This window comes from Lates calcarifer, linkage group LG23 (assembly GCF_001640805.2).
Source record: "Lates calcarifer isolate ASB-BC8 linkage group LG23, TLL_Latcal_v3, whole genome shotgun sequence".
Classification (NCBI taxonomy): domain Eukaryota; kingdom Metazoa; phylum Chordata; class Actinopteri; family Centropomidae; genus Lates; species Lates calcarifer.
The window spans coordinates 8,455,714-8,472,915 of NC_066855.1; the positions used below are offsets into that span (position 1 = coordinate 8,455,714).

General features: G+C 41.4%; 1 protein-coding gene across 1 annotated transcript; it reads left to right on the forward strand.

Annotated features, from left to right (window-relative positions):
- Nucleotides 1–1,571: 1,571 nt before the first annotated feature.
- Nucleotides 1,572–15,406, forward strand: LOC108884446 (transient receptor potential cation channel subfamily M member 4). Its single transcript, XM_018678338.2, has 28 exons — nucleotides 1,572–1,944; nucleotides 3,205–3,266; nucleotides 3,386–3,563; nucleotides 3,744–3,924; nucleotides 5,494–5,663; nucleotides 6,051–6,228; nucleotides 6,819–6,883; nucleotides 7,013–7,246; nucleotides 8,352–8,454; nucleotides 8,552–8,673; nucleotides 8,818–9,117; nucleotides 9,230–9,331; nucleotides 9,776–9,904; nucleotides 10,139–10,268; nucleotides 10,550–10,695; nucleotides 10,921–11,033; nucleotides 11,157–11,273; nucleotides 11,479–11,528; nucleotides 11,659–11,897; nucleotides 12,256–12,371; nucleotides 12,618–12,750; nucleotides 12,860–13,034; nucleotides 13,236–13,401; nucleotides 13,491–13,672; nucleotides 13,753–13,885; nucleotides 13,976–14,048; nucleotides 14,746–14,839; nucleotides 14,991–15,406. Exons 1-28 carry the CDS (start codon nucleotides 1,876–1,878, stop codon nucleotides 15,014–15,016), a joined length of 3,786 nt encoding a protein of 1,261 aa, XP_018533854.1. The 5' UTR covers nucleotides 1,572–1,875; the 3' UTR covers nucleotides 15,017–15,406.
- The last annotated feature ends 1,796 nt before the right edge of the window (nucleotides 15,407–17,202 follow it).

Here is a 17,202-nt window from a genome sequence, read left to right on the forward strand (position 1 = left end):
AACTGTTCTGCTGCTGCTGACTGTGCCTTTGACTGCTGCCTCACCCCTCAGACCAACTCACAGGTGAGTGAAAAACATCAGTAAATACACCAGTAATCACAAAGAGGAAATAAAAACTCCTCTACATATTTGTTTATCTCTCTCTTATGTTACTCTATATCAGAGTTGTTTGGTTGCTAAAATACATATTAATCAGTAACTCATTCTGTTGGACCCACAGGTCAGATGCAAACACCGTCCTCTCAGGGGACGCAGTTCAGGCATCTGGGTTTAGGTCAGAGGACACACAGGAAGAGCATGCTCCGGCACTGAAGATCATCCCGTTTCATTCAGAGGACAAACATCTGGACCTGGATGCACTGAAACACGAGTACGAAAGAGCTCAGACATTCAAAACATACTGTTGTTAGTCGGTTACTAATGCAAGATTAATACAGAGTAAATACTATGGGCGAAATACAGCCTCTGTTGAAAAGTTTGAATTATTTTATAAATGTTAATGTGATGTTTTAAGAGCTAAAATTTGACTTCTATCCTTGTTTTTTCTCCTCTTTATCACCGACAGCATGGCATTGAAGTTACGCCCACGACGTGCACCTCAGCGTGGCTGCCAGCTCGGGACATGCCAGCTCCACAACCTGGCCAACACTTTATTCATCTTGAGCAAAACAAGTGGAAAAGATGAGTCGAAAAAGGCCAGTGACCCGAGGGGATACGGCAGATAGGGCCGAGAGTTATGGACTAAGCACAGGGAGAGTTCTCAACATAACCTCCTTCTATTTACAACAAATATCTCTGTATGTGTTCTGACTGACTGGTACTTATTATGGATCTATGCTCATTAACCACATAGAATGTGGATGTTTGAAATGCTGTGTGAAATGCCTGATCATATATATATATATTTTTAATATAGATTCTTCAATATTTAAATGTATTGTATAATAAATATTTAATATAAATGAGTATGTGGAGTTATACTTTTCCATACTTTTAACTTTTAACCTGCTCAGAGGTCCTTGAGGAAAAATACAAAACTGACATCTACAAGTTGAATGCTGCATAGGTAGGCACTTTAAATGTATAGTTTTTAGGATCCCAAAACAAGTCTCACACTAGAACTTGCCTTTGGGATCACATATCAGAAGTCATGACCCTGCACAGTATGTTTTTAGGAATGTGGTCCTTCCACCTTAATTCTCATGTCACCCAAATGAGCAAATATTCTGATCAGAGACTGATGAATACTTCTGCATGCAACCTAAAAACTATGTAGCTTTCATTGTCCTTGACAGTGTGGGGCTGATTGAGGTATTTGCCCCATCATGGTAATCCAGGCTTGACTGTGTGATATTTTTAGGCAGCCATGACAGTGGCCAATTGCTCAGTGCACACACTTGTGTGTCTTCAGTTGTCTGTCTACCATAGTTGTGTCAAAATGTGTGACCAAGAACATTTTGTTTCCAACTTCAACACACCTGATATCACTCACCCAGATGAGGGGGGGTGTTATAGGACTATAATCAGCAATAGCACAGCTCACACCTCAGGTAGTGAATATCTGTGGTTTTGACTGGCCCCACCTATTCTCAAAGTTTGGAAAGTGGCATTTGCAAACTGTCTGCCTCTTGTTAAAACCACACCCTCACCTGTGTGGTATCTCTGCCTGCACCTAGTTTCCGCTCTCCGGCTGCTGAGAGACGCTTGAAAATGATATTTCAACAGACGCGGGTGTATTCAGCTTCAGCAGTCCAGTAGCTATATTAACCTAATCAACTGAAGAATGGTCAGAAAGAAATCCTGAAGTCTCTTTTTTCCCCTCCCTATCTCCCTCTGAGTCGAACAGCACAGGGGGAAAAAAAACAGAAGACAAACATGAAAGACACAGAAGGAGAAGGAGGAGGAGGCGGTGGAGCTAAAATCAGTAAATCTGAGAAGGACCAGGTGGGTAGGCTTTCCTTAAAAACATTCGGCGGCTGTTGTGGTGTGATGGTGTTTTATTAAGAGGCGGGAATTTACTACGTGGAAGTCGTTATGAAAGTTGTGGTTGCAGTTATTCCCAGTGGTCTTGAGTCACGATGTCGATGGGTAAACAGCCTGCTTTGGACAACACGTCTCTAATGGTCGTGTAGTCATGTAATACTCACAGTTTAAGGTCAAATATTGGAAAACGAAAGGCACTGTGATAGCAACTCTGTGTGTAAACATATTGACATTTTAAAGCGAGACACAGCTAGTTGCAGGTTGGGGTTGTTGACACTGTATGCAGTTAAAGTTACTTGTCAAACCGGCGGAAGTTAAGCTAGCGTTAGCGTTGTTGTGTTGGACAGTTTTACAATTTATGGTTAATCAGCCGTTAGTCAGCGTTTATTTCACCGTAAAACAAAGACGAAACCCCGCCCATTATAAGCAAATATATTGCTCAGCGTTTCCCTAGCTAACTAAAGTTACATTCACCACTCCATAGCTTTAAAGGTTTAAATTTTAAGCTAAAGTTGTAACAAATCACTGATGATATCGCGAGAACAGTAACAAAATAATAGGGGCTGCGTTCCCTTTATTCGTGCCTGGTCCAGGGGGCTCAGGTATCGTGCCCACTGGCTCACAGACAGGGCTACTGGCAAAGCTAAATGGAACGGAGCCATCCTGTTAGCAGTTATAGATGTAGTTTTTCCTCAGGGTTTTACCTCAAAATATCCTGATATTGTGGGAGACAAGCATTCACATGATCTTGTAACTATTCAGTGGATTGGGAGTAAATATCTTTAAGTAAAAAAACAAAAACAAAAAACGTCAGTATAGTGTAAGATTAATTGCAAAGTTGTATGGAGAATCCAGACCAGTTTCAAGGTGAAAAACAGTCCATCGGGGCCCCTTTGTTTGCAGTTGTCCTGCAGAATGTACTGAACGAAATTAAAATACCTACGTGTCCACCACACACGCACACACCTTCACTCTCTCAGCCTGAAACTACAGCACCACGTCAGAAGTCACAGTCAGGTGTTTAGGTGCAGCATATCTCACCAGCCTATCATCAGGTATTTCACAGAGCCAATGTCAACATTTCTCGATATAAACACAGTTTCCTACACCCTGCAGCCACATGATATCCAGGCCTACACATGTAGGGTCAGAATTAAACTTCTTAAAATTGTAACAAACTGTACATAAATTCAGTTTATTAACCTGCTGAATTGTTTTCAGAGCTGGATCCCCAAGATCATAAAGAAAAGAGTGTGCACCACCTTTGTAGAGGATTCTTTCAGGTACTGTGATCTCTGCGGAGCACATTTCTTTGTGGTCATAATGTCTCTCTGACGACTGGTGATGCATTGTGAGATGATAACATTTTTACATTGATGTGTTCTCCTCTCACCTCTGTCAGTAATGGAGCGCTTTGCCAGTGTGGGGGTGCGAGAGACACCCACGACTCTGTGGCTCTCGGTGACTATTTCAGCACGGCGATCGTCAACCACTGGGACAGCGCCCAGCACTCCTCTGAGTACCCGACTGACGCCTTTGGGGAGCTGCAGTTTGCAGGAGCCAGCAAGAGGCATAGCTATGTGGGTGCTTTTCTGTCAGTGTGATTAATGTTCTCTGAATGGTTCATCAAATGCTTTATTCCTACAGTGCTAGAGTTTGTTAGTTTGATTCATTTTCCTACTACTACTACTACTTTTGAATTGTATTTGTTCTTTCTTTTATCAATCAAATGTCCATTTTGTCTCTCTCTGGTATCTCAGTTTCTGCGTCTGTCATGGGACACACCTCCGTCTATGGTCTATACCCTGATGACAGCCCATTGGGGCCTGCCTGCGCCCAATCTGGTGGTTTCTGTAGTGGGTGGAGAAGGAAGGTCAAAGGTGAAGACCTGGGTACGGGAGGTCCTCCGGCAGGGTCTGGTTAAAGCCTCACAAAGCACAGGTAAACACATGATGAAAGCAAACTGTGAGTGACTATATCACCTCTTCAAACACTGCCACAAGAGTGATTGAGAGCCAGTTAACAGTGCTGTCAAACACATATACACGGTTTACAGTATCTTGATAATATCAACTTGTGAAGCAGTTGATTGTGATTTCACAGACTGTTTCCCTTTGACATATGGGGTAGTTGTTTTGACTGATGTAGCTGTCTTTATTGGCCTGATTATATTTACATCAGATTTAGTTACTTTAGGTCCTCACCTTGAAGTGATTATGTCATACTGTCTACCTCTTAAAGGTTTTAGATGTAAATTTCAAGACAGCAAAATCAGCAATATATGTATTCTATTAATAAAGTACCATTTAAACATGACACTTTTGTAACTTCGATCAGAGCCTAACTGACACACTTTTTGTGCACAGTTTAGTATTTTTTTTGCTTATGTCAGGACTTTCCCGTATACTTCTCAAATTCACAAACATTTTTAAGGAACTGAAAAATAATGTTAAACAATACAACACTTACTCATGGCAGTCTTGTCAGGAAAAATCCAGCCACTACAACATACAGTACTGTTACACTACACGACTCTCTGGGGTCTGATCCTAATTTGGTACTACAATGGCCATTTCCTCCTGACTACTGTGCCAAGTGCAGGTGGCACACAGTGATACTGATCTCCCGTCATCTGAGGTCGCTGTAACATGCTGTTCTGTACGGAGGTCCCAGATCAAAGTGAAGACAATGAGATGCATGCGAAAACATTCACATGAACATACATAAAGTGCTTCAGGTCCTAAAATACAAACACATTTGTTGGATAAGCCAATGCATACGGTAGAGTAGTGAGGGAACACAAGTAGTGCCTTTGTACTGCAGACATGCTAAACCTGTTGGCACATATAAAAACAACAGTTGTTTGCATTGCTATGGTATCTAACGAGTTTCTCTTGTACAAACTTTCAAACTACTTCCTTACCAGATCAGTATGCATTCGCTTCTTTGAATTGCAGTCTGCCCTGCTGTGACACTGCAGATTCAAAAAGAGTTTCCCGTCCTTTCGTTTCCCCCTGGTTTCAGTTTCTTTACTGTAAAATCTGATCAGTTTTGTTTTCTAAAATTCAGATCCACTCTGTTTTGTCGCATAAATGAAACAAATGCAAATATAGATGTAAAATGTGCTTAACGAGATATGACTGTTGCTAGCTTGTTAGCTTTTGAAAAGCAGACCAGAACTGTCAATAAATCCTTTAATTAATAAATGAATAAAGGCCAATTGACAAAAGCATGTGTTCAAAAACATGTGTATGTTACATAACATTTTAGGAAATGCAAATATAGGTGTATGAATTATTTTTACTTTTCTCAAGTGAGATTTACTTAGAGATTAACTTATTAGTACAGAGGTTGCTATGGAATGAAATGACAGTTATTGTCCAGACATGGTAAAAATTCCAGCTGTTGACAGGGCAAAACTTGTCATTACATTCTTGTATTTATCCCTCCTACAACATGAACCCACAGTCCCATCAGTTCTCTTATTTCTGCTCACTGTTTAACACCCAGGAGCGTGGATCCTGACGGCAGGCTTGCGCGAGGGTGTAGGGAGGTGTGTCGGAGAGGCTGTGAGGGATCACGCCACCGCGGCCTCGTCTGTGTCCCTCAGCAAGGTGGTGGCGCTGGGCATCGCTCCCTGGGGCCTGGTGCACAACCGACAGCAGCTGGTCAACCCTCAGGTTGTACTGGCAATCACGTATATACACCCTCTGAAAGATATCTTGTTCACTTGTCACATACAACAATCTCACTGTAATATTAGCTTTAAAATGTGAGCATTTTTATCTGTCTGTTAGGATGCAGTTATTTCATTGTAAATTATTCAAAAAATTTGAAAGGAATTTAAAGGGGGGATTCAGTTCTCAATTACAGTCCAATATTGTGATTTACATGAATTATATAGATACATGTAGGTCATATAGGTGCATTTGGACAAGGAGTCCTGATTAAACTGCTGTGTTCTTGCACTGGTATCACGTCCTATTAAAAAACACTAGGAGCATCCAGTAAACGTATCCAATGCTCTGTTCAATAATTTACCCAGGATTCTTCCTTCTTTTTTGCAGGGTAGCTTCCCCGCTAAGTACTATGTCCAGAACACGTCCCGGGACTCCTGCTGCCTCGACAACAACTACCAGGCCTTCCTGCTGGTGGACGATGGGAGCGTGGGACGCAGAGGAGGAGAGACAGGGTTCAGGGCCAAACTGGAGGACTATATCTCCCACCAGCGTACAGGCATCTGGGGTGAGAGATGGCATACTGAAATATCACTTACTCTGTCACAGATTGTTTCCTCTGGCAGAGCTAAACAGCATGGCACCTGTGATTTAAGGAAGCAGGCTTAAACACTTCTGCTTTTCTTGTGGTGTTGTTCATTCTTTGGAATAGCTAGTAGAACTGGATGTGAGAAACCAGCATGCATGCATGATAAGCAATAACACATAATCTGGAATGATTTTGTATTCAACCATTCAACTAAAGTCAACTGTAAACTGATTGTCAACATTTTTTTGTGACTACTTCCAACCTTGAACACGTTCTCTCTCATTCAACCCTGATTTCAAGCTCTTTGGCCCTCGTGTGGTGATCCATCATCAGTGCATGTGATGATAAGATGATCCTCTGGTATCCATTGGATAAGAGCCATTGCATGCCACTGCATGAATTACATACACGGCTCTTGAACATGTAAAAGCAGGCAGCAAATTGTCTACAATTTAACAGGGTCTTTGTCTTGTGCTGTCTCTCAGCTTTACAAGGAAAATATGCAGTTTGTAAATGTGACTGTTATGTCTGCATTAAAGTGAATAATTTACCAATGTTTGTATCTGTAGGCAGTGGCAGCATTGACATCCCTGTCCTTTGTATGCTGATATCTGGGGAGGCAAGCATGCTGGAGGTACAGTTAGTGCTTTTATGATGATGAAATTATTAGCTTAGCTTTAATAATAACATTTTCTTTCTTTATTACGCCCTTGTATTCAATGAAGATATGTCCCTCTCTCTCCCTTTTGCTTATTTCTGTCAGAGAGTGGATCTGTCCCTGAAAAACTCCATGCCCTGGCTGGTGCTGGCTGGCTCAGGAGGCGTGGCCGACTTCCTGAGCGACATCTTGGAGAACCTGTCGTCAGCCCCCACGCCCCAGTCTTCCGGCGAGGGTGATGGCGAGGCGGGTGCCAGCATGGATCTGAAAGACAGAGTGGCAGAGCGGGTTAAAAAGCACTTCCCGTCTGAAGCGGAGACGGACAAACTAGTCGAACGAGTAAGAGCTGCAGATGGAGCCGCACATTGCTGTCGCACAGTTGTCGACATGCAGAACAGGAAGAGGGAGGCCTGAGGAATTGTGTTTACCTTGTGTATTCAGCAGTTTAATATATAGGTTTTGTCACTGGCTTTGTTGCCATGAAATTTAACCCCTTGAACCCTTGCTCTGTTTTTAATGCCATAGAGTCAAGATTCCACGTCTACTACTCACACAAGATATTTTATAGTGTAAAAGCCAGATCATCAGTACATTTGCTGAGCATATTTATGCTCTCAAGTGGATGAAGTTATCTGGTTTTTATGATCCTGTAGTCTTTATTCTAGCACAACCCTCAGGGCAAGCTCAAGCTCTGAGAACAGCTGCATTATCAGCATGTCATCCTGTATACTTAAGGCTCTTTCTCAAAGTACTTCTTGTCTCAGTTTCTCCCAGATCCCTGAAACTGCTGGTTGTTATTTGCTTGTTCTCGCTTCTCCACATTTAACTCTCTCAGAAGCTGTGGTTTGGAAGCCAGTTTCAGTTCATCTGTAGTTAAAATCCCTCTAATACACCAGAAATGTAACTTAAGAAAAAACAAGTGAACATCTTTTCTCAGTAATCTCACTGAGCTCTTTGCTTGAAAATGGAAGTTGATGATCAGCACTTCTTGCGTTAGCTTAACTAAATATAATGCATCTATTGTTAGCCGATCTTCAACTTTTTTTCTGAAGCTGTGTTTTCTGTTTGATGACATTCCTGTTAAAAGGGATCCACTGAGAAGCAAATGTAGCAATTTTTACTGTCCCAGAGTTCATCAGCTCTACAAAGATGTGTCTTTAATTTAGCACCATTATCACACACTGCTTCAAAGGGATGAGGCGGCTTGTTGGCTCATCAGTGTCCTAATGTTTATTGAAACAGTAATACAATCAGTGCTTAGAATTCAATTGTGTAGGGATTTGCTATCTGCTCAATGAGGGACTGAATGGAATCTCTCTCTTCTTTACATATTGAATCTTTGTTGGTCACTTGTTAGTGAATTCTTTTCAAAAATTGTTATTATTTTTTTTTTTTTTTTCAAATATGTAATTTTTTTTTCTGTCGTCTTATTCTGGGTCTCCAGACTCTGACCATCTACCAGAACCGAGATTTGATTACGATCTACCACGGAGAGCAGGAAGGCCCAGATGACTTTGATACTGTCCTGCTCAAAACCTTAGTGGGAGGTACACACAACTAATTCATATTAATGAAGATTTCAAATGTTTTACATGGCAGCACATCTTTATTTTTACATGTGTGATCTGATTCTGTGCTTTTCAGCCAGTAAGCACCGTGCGTCAGTTGATGCCAGCCCTTACAATGAAGAGCTGAAGCTCGCGGTCACGTGGAACAGGGTCGACATTGCCAAGAGCGAACTCTTCAACGGAGACATCCAGTGGAGGGTGAGGGAGGGGAAAAGATCACAAGCTGACAAGATAACATCAGATTTACATTTAGAGAAATACTACCACTCTAAAGTAGATGCTTTTATTGTGCCACTTGTATTAAATCAAGTGCTTTTAAACCTGCTTCATCCAATCATATAGTATGAAGACTTGGAGGACTCAATGACGGATGCCCTGATCAATGACAAGCCTGAGTTTGTGCGTCTTTTCACTGAGAATGGCCTCAACATCCTGGACTACCTGACTTATGGCAGGCTGGAGAGCCTCTACCGCTCGGTGGCTGACGGGACGCTTCTTTACCATCTGCTACAGCGCCACCTCGTGGAGCGACTTGGAACTACAGCACCTGCTTACGCACAGTCCAACCAGCAGGGCTCGCCTTCCAAACTGTCAGCAGAGAAAATGCAGAATGGTCCGGTGACTGAGATCAGCCTTTTTGAGGTGCTTCTTTTTATGCCTTTAGTTTTGCTGAAATCAAATCAGAAGTAATGTGAAGAACATGTGTACTTACTCTCACTCTTGTGTTTGTTGCTCTACCCCATCTTTTCCACAGGTGTCACGGGTCCTGGAACTGTTAATGGGTGATGTTTGCCAGCCATTCTACTTTGATGCTTTGGGATTAGAGAATATCTCATCCAAGAGGAGGGCTCTTCGGGTACTCTAAATTTAAGAATATGCAGACATACTGACTCCCAGTGGCCACTTTATGAGTTACACCTATAAAATCTAATAAAATCTAATAGAACAAGTCAGCCATAAAATCAGCCTTTACAAAGTAAATAATGTGCAGCTTTTGGTATTATTCTAATATAATCTATCCCCCTCATGTATAAGTAAATTGTATGTAATGGATGGGTAATCTCCATCACTAGATATGACCTCAGTCAGAATAAGCATACAGTTAAATTAACAACTTCTTTGACAGTGTCAACAAAAACTGAACATTGTTATCTGTGAAAAGGTAGATGTTATGGCAGGATAGTAGTAGATTTTGCAGGTGTAACCAATTAAGTGTTTCAGAAGCCAAGACTGAATGATATTCCAGCTGTCACTGTTGTTTCCTCACCTTTCGACCTTTTTTTTTTTTCATTCATCCCAGCGTGTCAGTAAGCTGCTTCGTGGAGATTGCCCCTATCGGGAGAGACGCTGCCTTTACCCCTGGGCCTCGCTCTTCATCTGGGCCGTCCTGCAGAACCGCAGCGACATGGCCACGTTCTTCTGGGAAATGGTAAAATATCTGACACTTACAAGAGGAACAAATTTGCCCCTGATGATGTTCAGTTTGTTTGAAAAGAGCACATCGCTGACAAACCTCTGCTGACCTGTCAGCGGTGGCAAATCAATTATTAAACTAACTGACAGTGAATAAAATGTTTATAACCATCACTGCTGACTTAATTGCAAAATACTGTAAATCTGTAGATAGAGGAGATTCTCTGACATTCCTCACTGTTTTTCTCAGGCGGGGGAGTCAGTGCTCAGTGCTCTTAGTGGCTGTAAGATCTTGAGAGAACTGTCCAAACTGGAGATTGAGACTGAGACCAAACTCTCCATGAAAGAGCTGGCCCAGAGGTTTGAGAACCTGGCACATGGTAAGACAATGACTGCATCATCCATTAATGTTCAAAATTGAAAAAATATGCAGAAATAATGATCAGGCATTAAATTTCACATCCTCAAAGTTCTACTCAGTGTTAGACGGCCAGTTCTGATTAGTAAAGTATGTTACATGAGTGACTTAGCTGTTGCTAGTGGTAATGGGGTCTTTAAAATTCAGCATCAAATGAAGCAATGCATGCATGTCACTTTCATTTATTTTTTTTCAATGGTTACCATCTAACCAAGGTCTGCACTTGTCTTTCCAACCTTTCAGATGTCTTCAGCTCTTGCTATCGGAGCAACGAGAGTCGCTCTTTCACCCTGTTGATTAGGCAGTCTCCGGTCTGGGGTGGCACCACCTGCCTCCAGATGGGCATGGGTGCTGATGCACGGCTTTTTTTCAGTAACGATGGAGTGCAGGTGTGTCACCGTTTTCACACGACTGACAAACGAAAGAAAAAATGGATGTGTTCAAAGTCACTGCTTCATCGTGGCAGTTCAACCAGTTCTCTTTATGCATAGTCTGATTTAAATGTTTAGAATTTCTTGCTGTCAATGTATGTGAGCTAAACTTAATTCTATTTGTATCTTGGTAAAGAATCAACTAATTAAAAACATAACATAAAATAGTCCCTCCTCCTCCAGTCTCTGTTGTCCCAGATCTGGTGGGGTGACATGAAGCGGAACACAGAGGTGTGGAGACTCATACTCACCTTCTTCTGCCCCATCCTCTGCTACACCAACTTAATCTCCTTCAGGTAAAGTCCACAAATTCTACACTAACTGTTCAGCATTCAGGAGATTTGTAATTTGTTTGTCTCTATAGTGGTATCTCTTGTGCGTGTATTTTTAAAAATATTGTAACATACTCCATCTTGTAGGAAACACGACGACCAGCAGCAAGAGGAGGAGGGGAAGCCTAACGAGGACGGACCAGGCCGGGACAGCGACAGCCTCTACGGCACCACCGTCTTCTCCTTCTCTGACATCAAGCACATGTAATAATCCTGCATGCATTACTCAGTGGTATTCTGTAGAGCATCAAGTATGTCAAGCAGCAATGTTCTGCTTTTTGCTACATGTTTTTTATCATGTTAATGAAAGTGAATGGGCTGCTCTGGCTTTGCAGTTTTAAACTGGATCCACTGCTTTGTATTTTTTGTCCTGTGCTGATACATTAAAATTGTGTTGTTGTTGTGCCAGTGAAGCTGACACGCAAGAAGTGCACACTCCCAGAATGGCAACCATCAAAGGTGAATTCTCTTTAAATGCTGCACCTCTGAAAAAGTGTTGTCACTCACACAGCAGAGGAGAGGAAACACTATTTGCTGTGTGTGTGTGTTATCAGCTATTAATCCACGTCCAATTACCTTTCTCTCACAGGCATACCTCAAACTCACAGACCCCCAAAGCGTCCATTCATAGTGTCGAGATGGCGCCAGTTCTGGTTTGCACCTGTCACCTCATTTTTGGGCAACGTCCTGATGTACTTCCTCTTCCTGCTGCTTTTTGCCTACGTGCTGCTGGTGGACTTCAAGCCGCCTCCACCCGAAGGTCCGGCCATCACTGAGTATGTGCTGTATTTCTGGGTGTTCACCATCGTGTGCGAGGAGATCCGGGAGGTGAGAAGAGAGAGATATCTTATGTCACGCTTTATGTTTAAGGCATCTACTTCATATGTCGTGCTTGCAATGGTACAGACAGAAAGTGAACCTTAACCCTAACCTTGATTAAATGTAATTCAAAAGCATTATGTATTTGGGCTTTAAACATAAAGCCATTCTGTAAAGTGCCACAGGGTTTCACACATCCTTGAAAATGATGACAGCTGAAAACATTTATTCAATACTCTGTCCCCAGCTATGCACCATCAAAAGGCTTTTATGTGCTTTACATGGGATACAATGCTGCAACTCAGTGCATTATTTTGCACTGTTTCAAGTTCAACTGATCTATAAAGTTGGTGTTTTCTTCTCCAAGACATTCTTTCTGGGGACAATGACATTGCGTCAGAGGATTAGAGTGTACATTCAGGATGTGTGGAACAAGTGTGACATCACTGCCATCATACTGTTCATCATAGGACTAATCTGCAGGTATGAATACACACAGAATAAGTATACAGCTATTGTTGTTCCTGGATTATGCCACAATTAATGTTTCAAGGCCCTGGTTCTCAGTGGGTTTGCTTTGTGACCTTAAACAACATAAAACTCTGTCCTGAGCCCTGTAAATTCAAAGTGTACACACATCTTGGTTTCAGATATGTTGTCATTTCACAAACTGGCCACTGGGTGTTGCTGTTACCACAGTTTATTTGCGTCACTCTCTTTATGTTTTAGGATGTTCCACTGGAGTTATGAATTCGGCCGAGACATCCTGTGCGTGGACTACATGGTCTTCACCCTCCGCCTCATTCACATCTTTGCCATTCACAAACAGCTGGGTCCAAAAATCATCATTGTTGGCAAGATGGTGAGAAATTTCAAAAGATGACTGTAAGCCATGATGACATTTTACCAACTTTATGTGGTATGATATTAAAACTATAGTAATAACAAGACGACTCATTTCTCCTCTTCAGATGAAGGATGTTTTCTTCTTCCTCTTCTTCCTGGGGGTGTGGCTCATGGCGTATGGAGTAGCCAACCAGGCTTTGATTTATTCTTACGACCCTCGCCTCGATCGCATCTTCCGCCGGGTTTTCTACAGGCCGTATTTGCACATCTTTGGACAGATCCCTGTGGAAGAGATGGATGGTATGAGTGTTTACTATATGCATGGTACAAACAGGAAAACAATGTTATTATGGTTTCAAACCAGTGTAAGTATACTGTATTTTTCTGCAGCCTGCAGTGGATGTTTTTTCACAAGCTCTCCATAGTAATTAGAATTCACTAAAAGTATCAGAAAATACATGATATATTTTAATTGGCTTTATATTTTTATATCTATCCCAGTGGGGAAGGAGTGGGACATGCCTTGCACAGACAACGTGACACTGATCCAGGACGGCGCAGAGCCATGCAGAACCCTTTACAGTAACTGGCTGGTGGTGATTCTGCTGGTCATTTATCTGCTGGTCACCAACATCCTGCTCATCAACCTGCTCATTGCTATGTTTAGGTAAAGGGCAAGGAGAGTAGTGTCCATCAATGTGTGTTTGACATGCTGATCTCTACGCACCACCATTTATTCTGTTTGTGTCCCTCCAGCTACACCTTCTCTGAGGTGCAAGCGAACAGCGACATTTACTGGAAGTTCCAGCGCTACAACCTGATTGTTCAGTACCACTCCCGTCCTTCCCTGGCGCCTCCTTTCATCATCCTCTCTCACATCAATCTCTTTATCAAGAGGACCATCCGCAAGGTGCCCTCGATCAAGATCCACCATTTTGGTCAGTATTTGAACAGCCATTATTTGTTTCCACATTACCTCCTGAATGGTGCTGATTAAAACCTTTGCCTTTTCTATCAGTATTGGAGTTAAAAGGGAAAGCGGCTAACAGGCTAATGACATGGGAAACCATTCAGAAGGAGGACTTCCTGACTGCACAGACCAAGATCCAAAAAAGCAGTGACTCAGAGAGGCTAAAACGGATGTCTGTCAAGTGAGCACCCCTTCCTATGCTTTCCTACACGTTTGCAGTGGAATTATTATTTTCTGGCTCCGCCATACTGATGTGTCTCCTTTTTTTTAGAGTGGATGGTGTGCTTAAACATCTGACTGAAAGCAGAGACTTTGACCACAGGCTAAGGGCTCTGGAGAATGAGGTAAAATTAAAGAACTCTTTTCAAAACTAAACCTACACTATATTTTTACCTTTCTGTGCCATTTCTGTCTTTCTTTCAATTAAATTCAGATTATTTATACACAGGTGGTGTTAATAGAGTTTTTTGCTAAACAAACCTACTCTGCATAAAGGTCAAATAAATGTCACCCATCTACATATAGCAGGGCTGGGCGATTACATGTCATGACAACTAGGACACCATGTTCTGATATTGATATCACCAGTTTTTATGATAATCTAAGCTAACTGGCTGCTTGTGGTAGCCTCATCATATTTTATTTGTGGAAAAATGCTTATTTCCTGGAATTTCTGGCAATTCCGTGAAGTTGATGTTCAAGTGGGACTGTGTGATATTCTTTGGTCATATTCACTGGAGCTCATTCAACTCCAGTCTCAAGTGTTTCAGAAATAATGTGCTTGTAGCTTTAATTTAGACAATAATATCCCACCATATGATTGTATTTACAATAAACAGTAAATGTGAATATAACTCAAACTCAAAACGTCTTTATTGTCATTCCATACTACACTGAGCAGTGAACAGTGCATATAAACCCCTTGGCCTTCTGTATGGCATAACACAAATTATTCATTCCCTCAGGTGTTTTAAAATGTACTTAGGAACTGACAGCTTTCTGATGCACAGTAAGCTTTGCTAATTTGTTCCTTCATCTCAGATGGAGTACTGCTCAAATGCTCTCAGCTGGATTGTGGATACTCTGGCACAAGGCAGCACGTTCAAACCTCCTCGGCCTCCACCTACATTAAGAGGTACCTCCCTATAGAACAAATCAGAACACCATATAACATTCACACAACTGAAAATCAGTCTGCACGTCATAATGTCACAGGTGTGTTTGCCTCGAGCCATTCATTCTTGTCCCCTCGGTTACTTAACTGAATGTCTTTATCTTGTACACAGATGCATTCCCATCCAGTTCCACCTGAGTCAGCCTCGGCGATGCTCAGAGCCAGTAAAGGACAAGAATTGAGTGCGTTTATTCTTGTGCCACACACCAACCTGTGTTACTGTATTCTAACCTGTGTTACTGTATTCCAGCCATAGTCGTCACTGGACTCATTTACCAAAGTTACAGTACAGTTGTTACAGTACTGAGTGAATGCAGAAGTGTGCAGTCTGTCTTATTCTAATGCCAAAAGACGTGTGTGTATTTATGATGTAGTATGATATTTTTATGTATTTTATTTCCCAGTGCTTTTATGTCTATTGCTGTAGTTTTAAGCTGACAGCTGGAATACTGTTTTTAAGGTTTTTATATAGTTTTTATTGTTCTATTGAAACTATGATCTTGTTTACTCTCTGTCTTCTGGTTGCTTTCAAATCTAAATGTATTTGTGTACAATATTTTCTTCAGTTCAATAAAATGTATATATGACATTTAAAAAATAGTTCATTCATTGAGGGAAATACAGTTATACACTTAAGTCAGTACCACTTTAATGACCCTGCAGTTAGCTTACCTTAGCACAAAGACTGAAAACAGGTCAACAGCTAGCCTTTCCCCAGTTTCCTGTCTTTATGTGCCTCGATGTGTGTTACATAACTCTGCAAGAAAGCAAACAATCTCAAATTGATCCATTAATGATTAATAAGGAGGAGCAGGATTATTTCCTTCTCAACTTACCTTTATGATGCAGGCAAGAAAGAAATGATACAGACCTATGGTGCCAAGAGTAATACCCACTGGATAAAAATAAAAATAATGCCAAAGTCTAATAGGCAGGGTGTGATGACTTCACAGGATAAATATTTGTGGAAGGTAAAGTAAGAGTTGCTCAAAGAAACCAGTAAAGGTTAACATCGTGGGATCAAATTATATAAATGTCACAATTTCTGCACGGACGAGGCATGGCAGTGAGATAGTTGGATATACTGTGTAAAGAAGGGAATGTGAATAGCGTGAAAAGTGCACCATGGTGCTCAGTTTCAGTATGGTAGAGCACTATTGAAGGTCACATAGTGGAGCAGGGCTATTGAAGGAGCCTTTACTGTAAATAGCCGGCTGGGCCACCTGTCAATCGTACCAGCAACTCACAGAGAGAGAGAGGCGGTGTCATCACTTTCTGCCCTGCGGCCCTCTCCTTGCACGGCTGAATGTGCTGATACATACCTAAATGAGCAGGTGTGTCTCACTGTGCGTCAGTCTTTTTAAAGGAAATGCTCCTCATTTTCCACAACCTGCAATAATGTTGAATCCAAACCCCATTTCTGTCTTGTCTTAATCAAAACCCTGGAGTGAAAATGGTCAAATGCAAACAATTTCTCTGGAATGTCAGCTGCCAACGTCTGCATTGTACACACAATCTCATCATCTCCATTTCCTTCTATTTACGTCCATTCCATACATCATCCTGACATGTTCTCTGCTTTGGAAATGATATTACCTTCACTGTTAAGACTGTATCTTAGAGGTGTTGGTTTAACCCTGTGGTAATTTTACAAGCTGTGATTTAACAGTGCAGTGTGTTCTGTCATATTACAAACTGCCCATAATATTTATCTTTTTTTAAATTATATTTACCTTCAGTGAGGCCTTTATTCATATGTACAGGAGAGTTTCAGTTATAGAAGAAGGTGGAATGTATTGGTGCACTTGATTACACCTCCAACAGCTTTTTTGAGCTGAGAATATACAGCAAAAGTGAAAGTTGTTTGAGTGTGTGAATGCCACCTGCTTTTCTGTGTCTCATTTAGAATTTCTTTACTATAGAATCATCAGTTTGATTCATATTGAATTTGTCTTTGTGACTGCCAGACTTTGATTGGATAATTTTTCATGTTTCATGTGTCACCAATACATAAAATTACATAAAAATACATTTTAAAAAATACACTGAACAAAATAATAATAGTGTATGTTATATGTAAGTACATGTATATACGAAACTATATATGTGGACAGTGGTTAGGAAAACCTCTTCAGTTTGAATTATTTAATGTCAGCAATTACCCCCTCCCTCTCATTTCCATATGTTCTTGGACCTCTCTTTTACCCCACCCTCCTGTGTGGGCTAACCCCCCACACAACTGCTGTACACACACGCCCACCTCTCTAATACACTGTGTTAAGGGCATCAGGAGCATTCTTCCCGGACATGTGCCTCTGTCACTC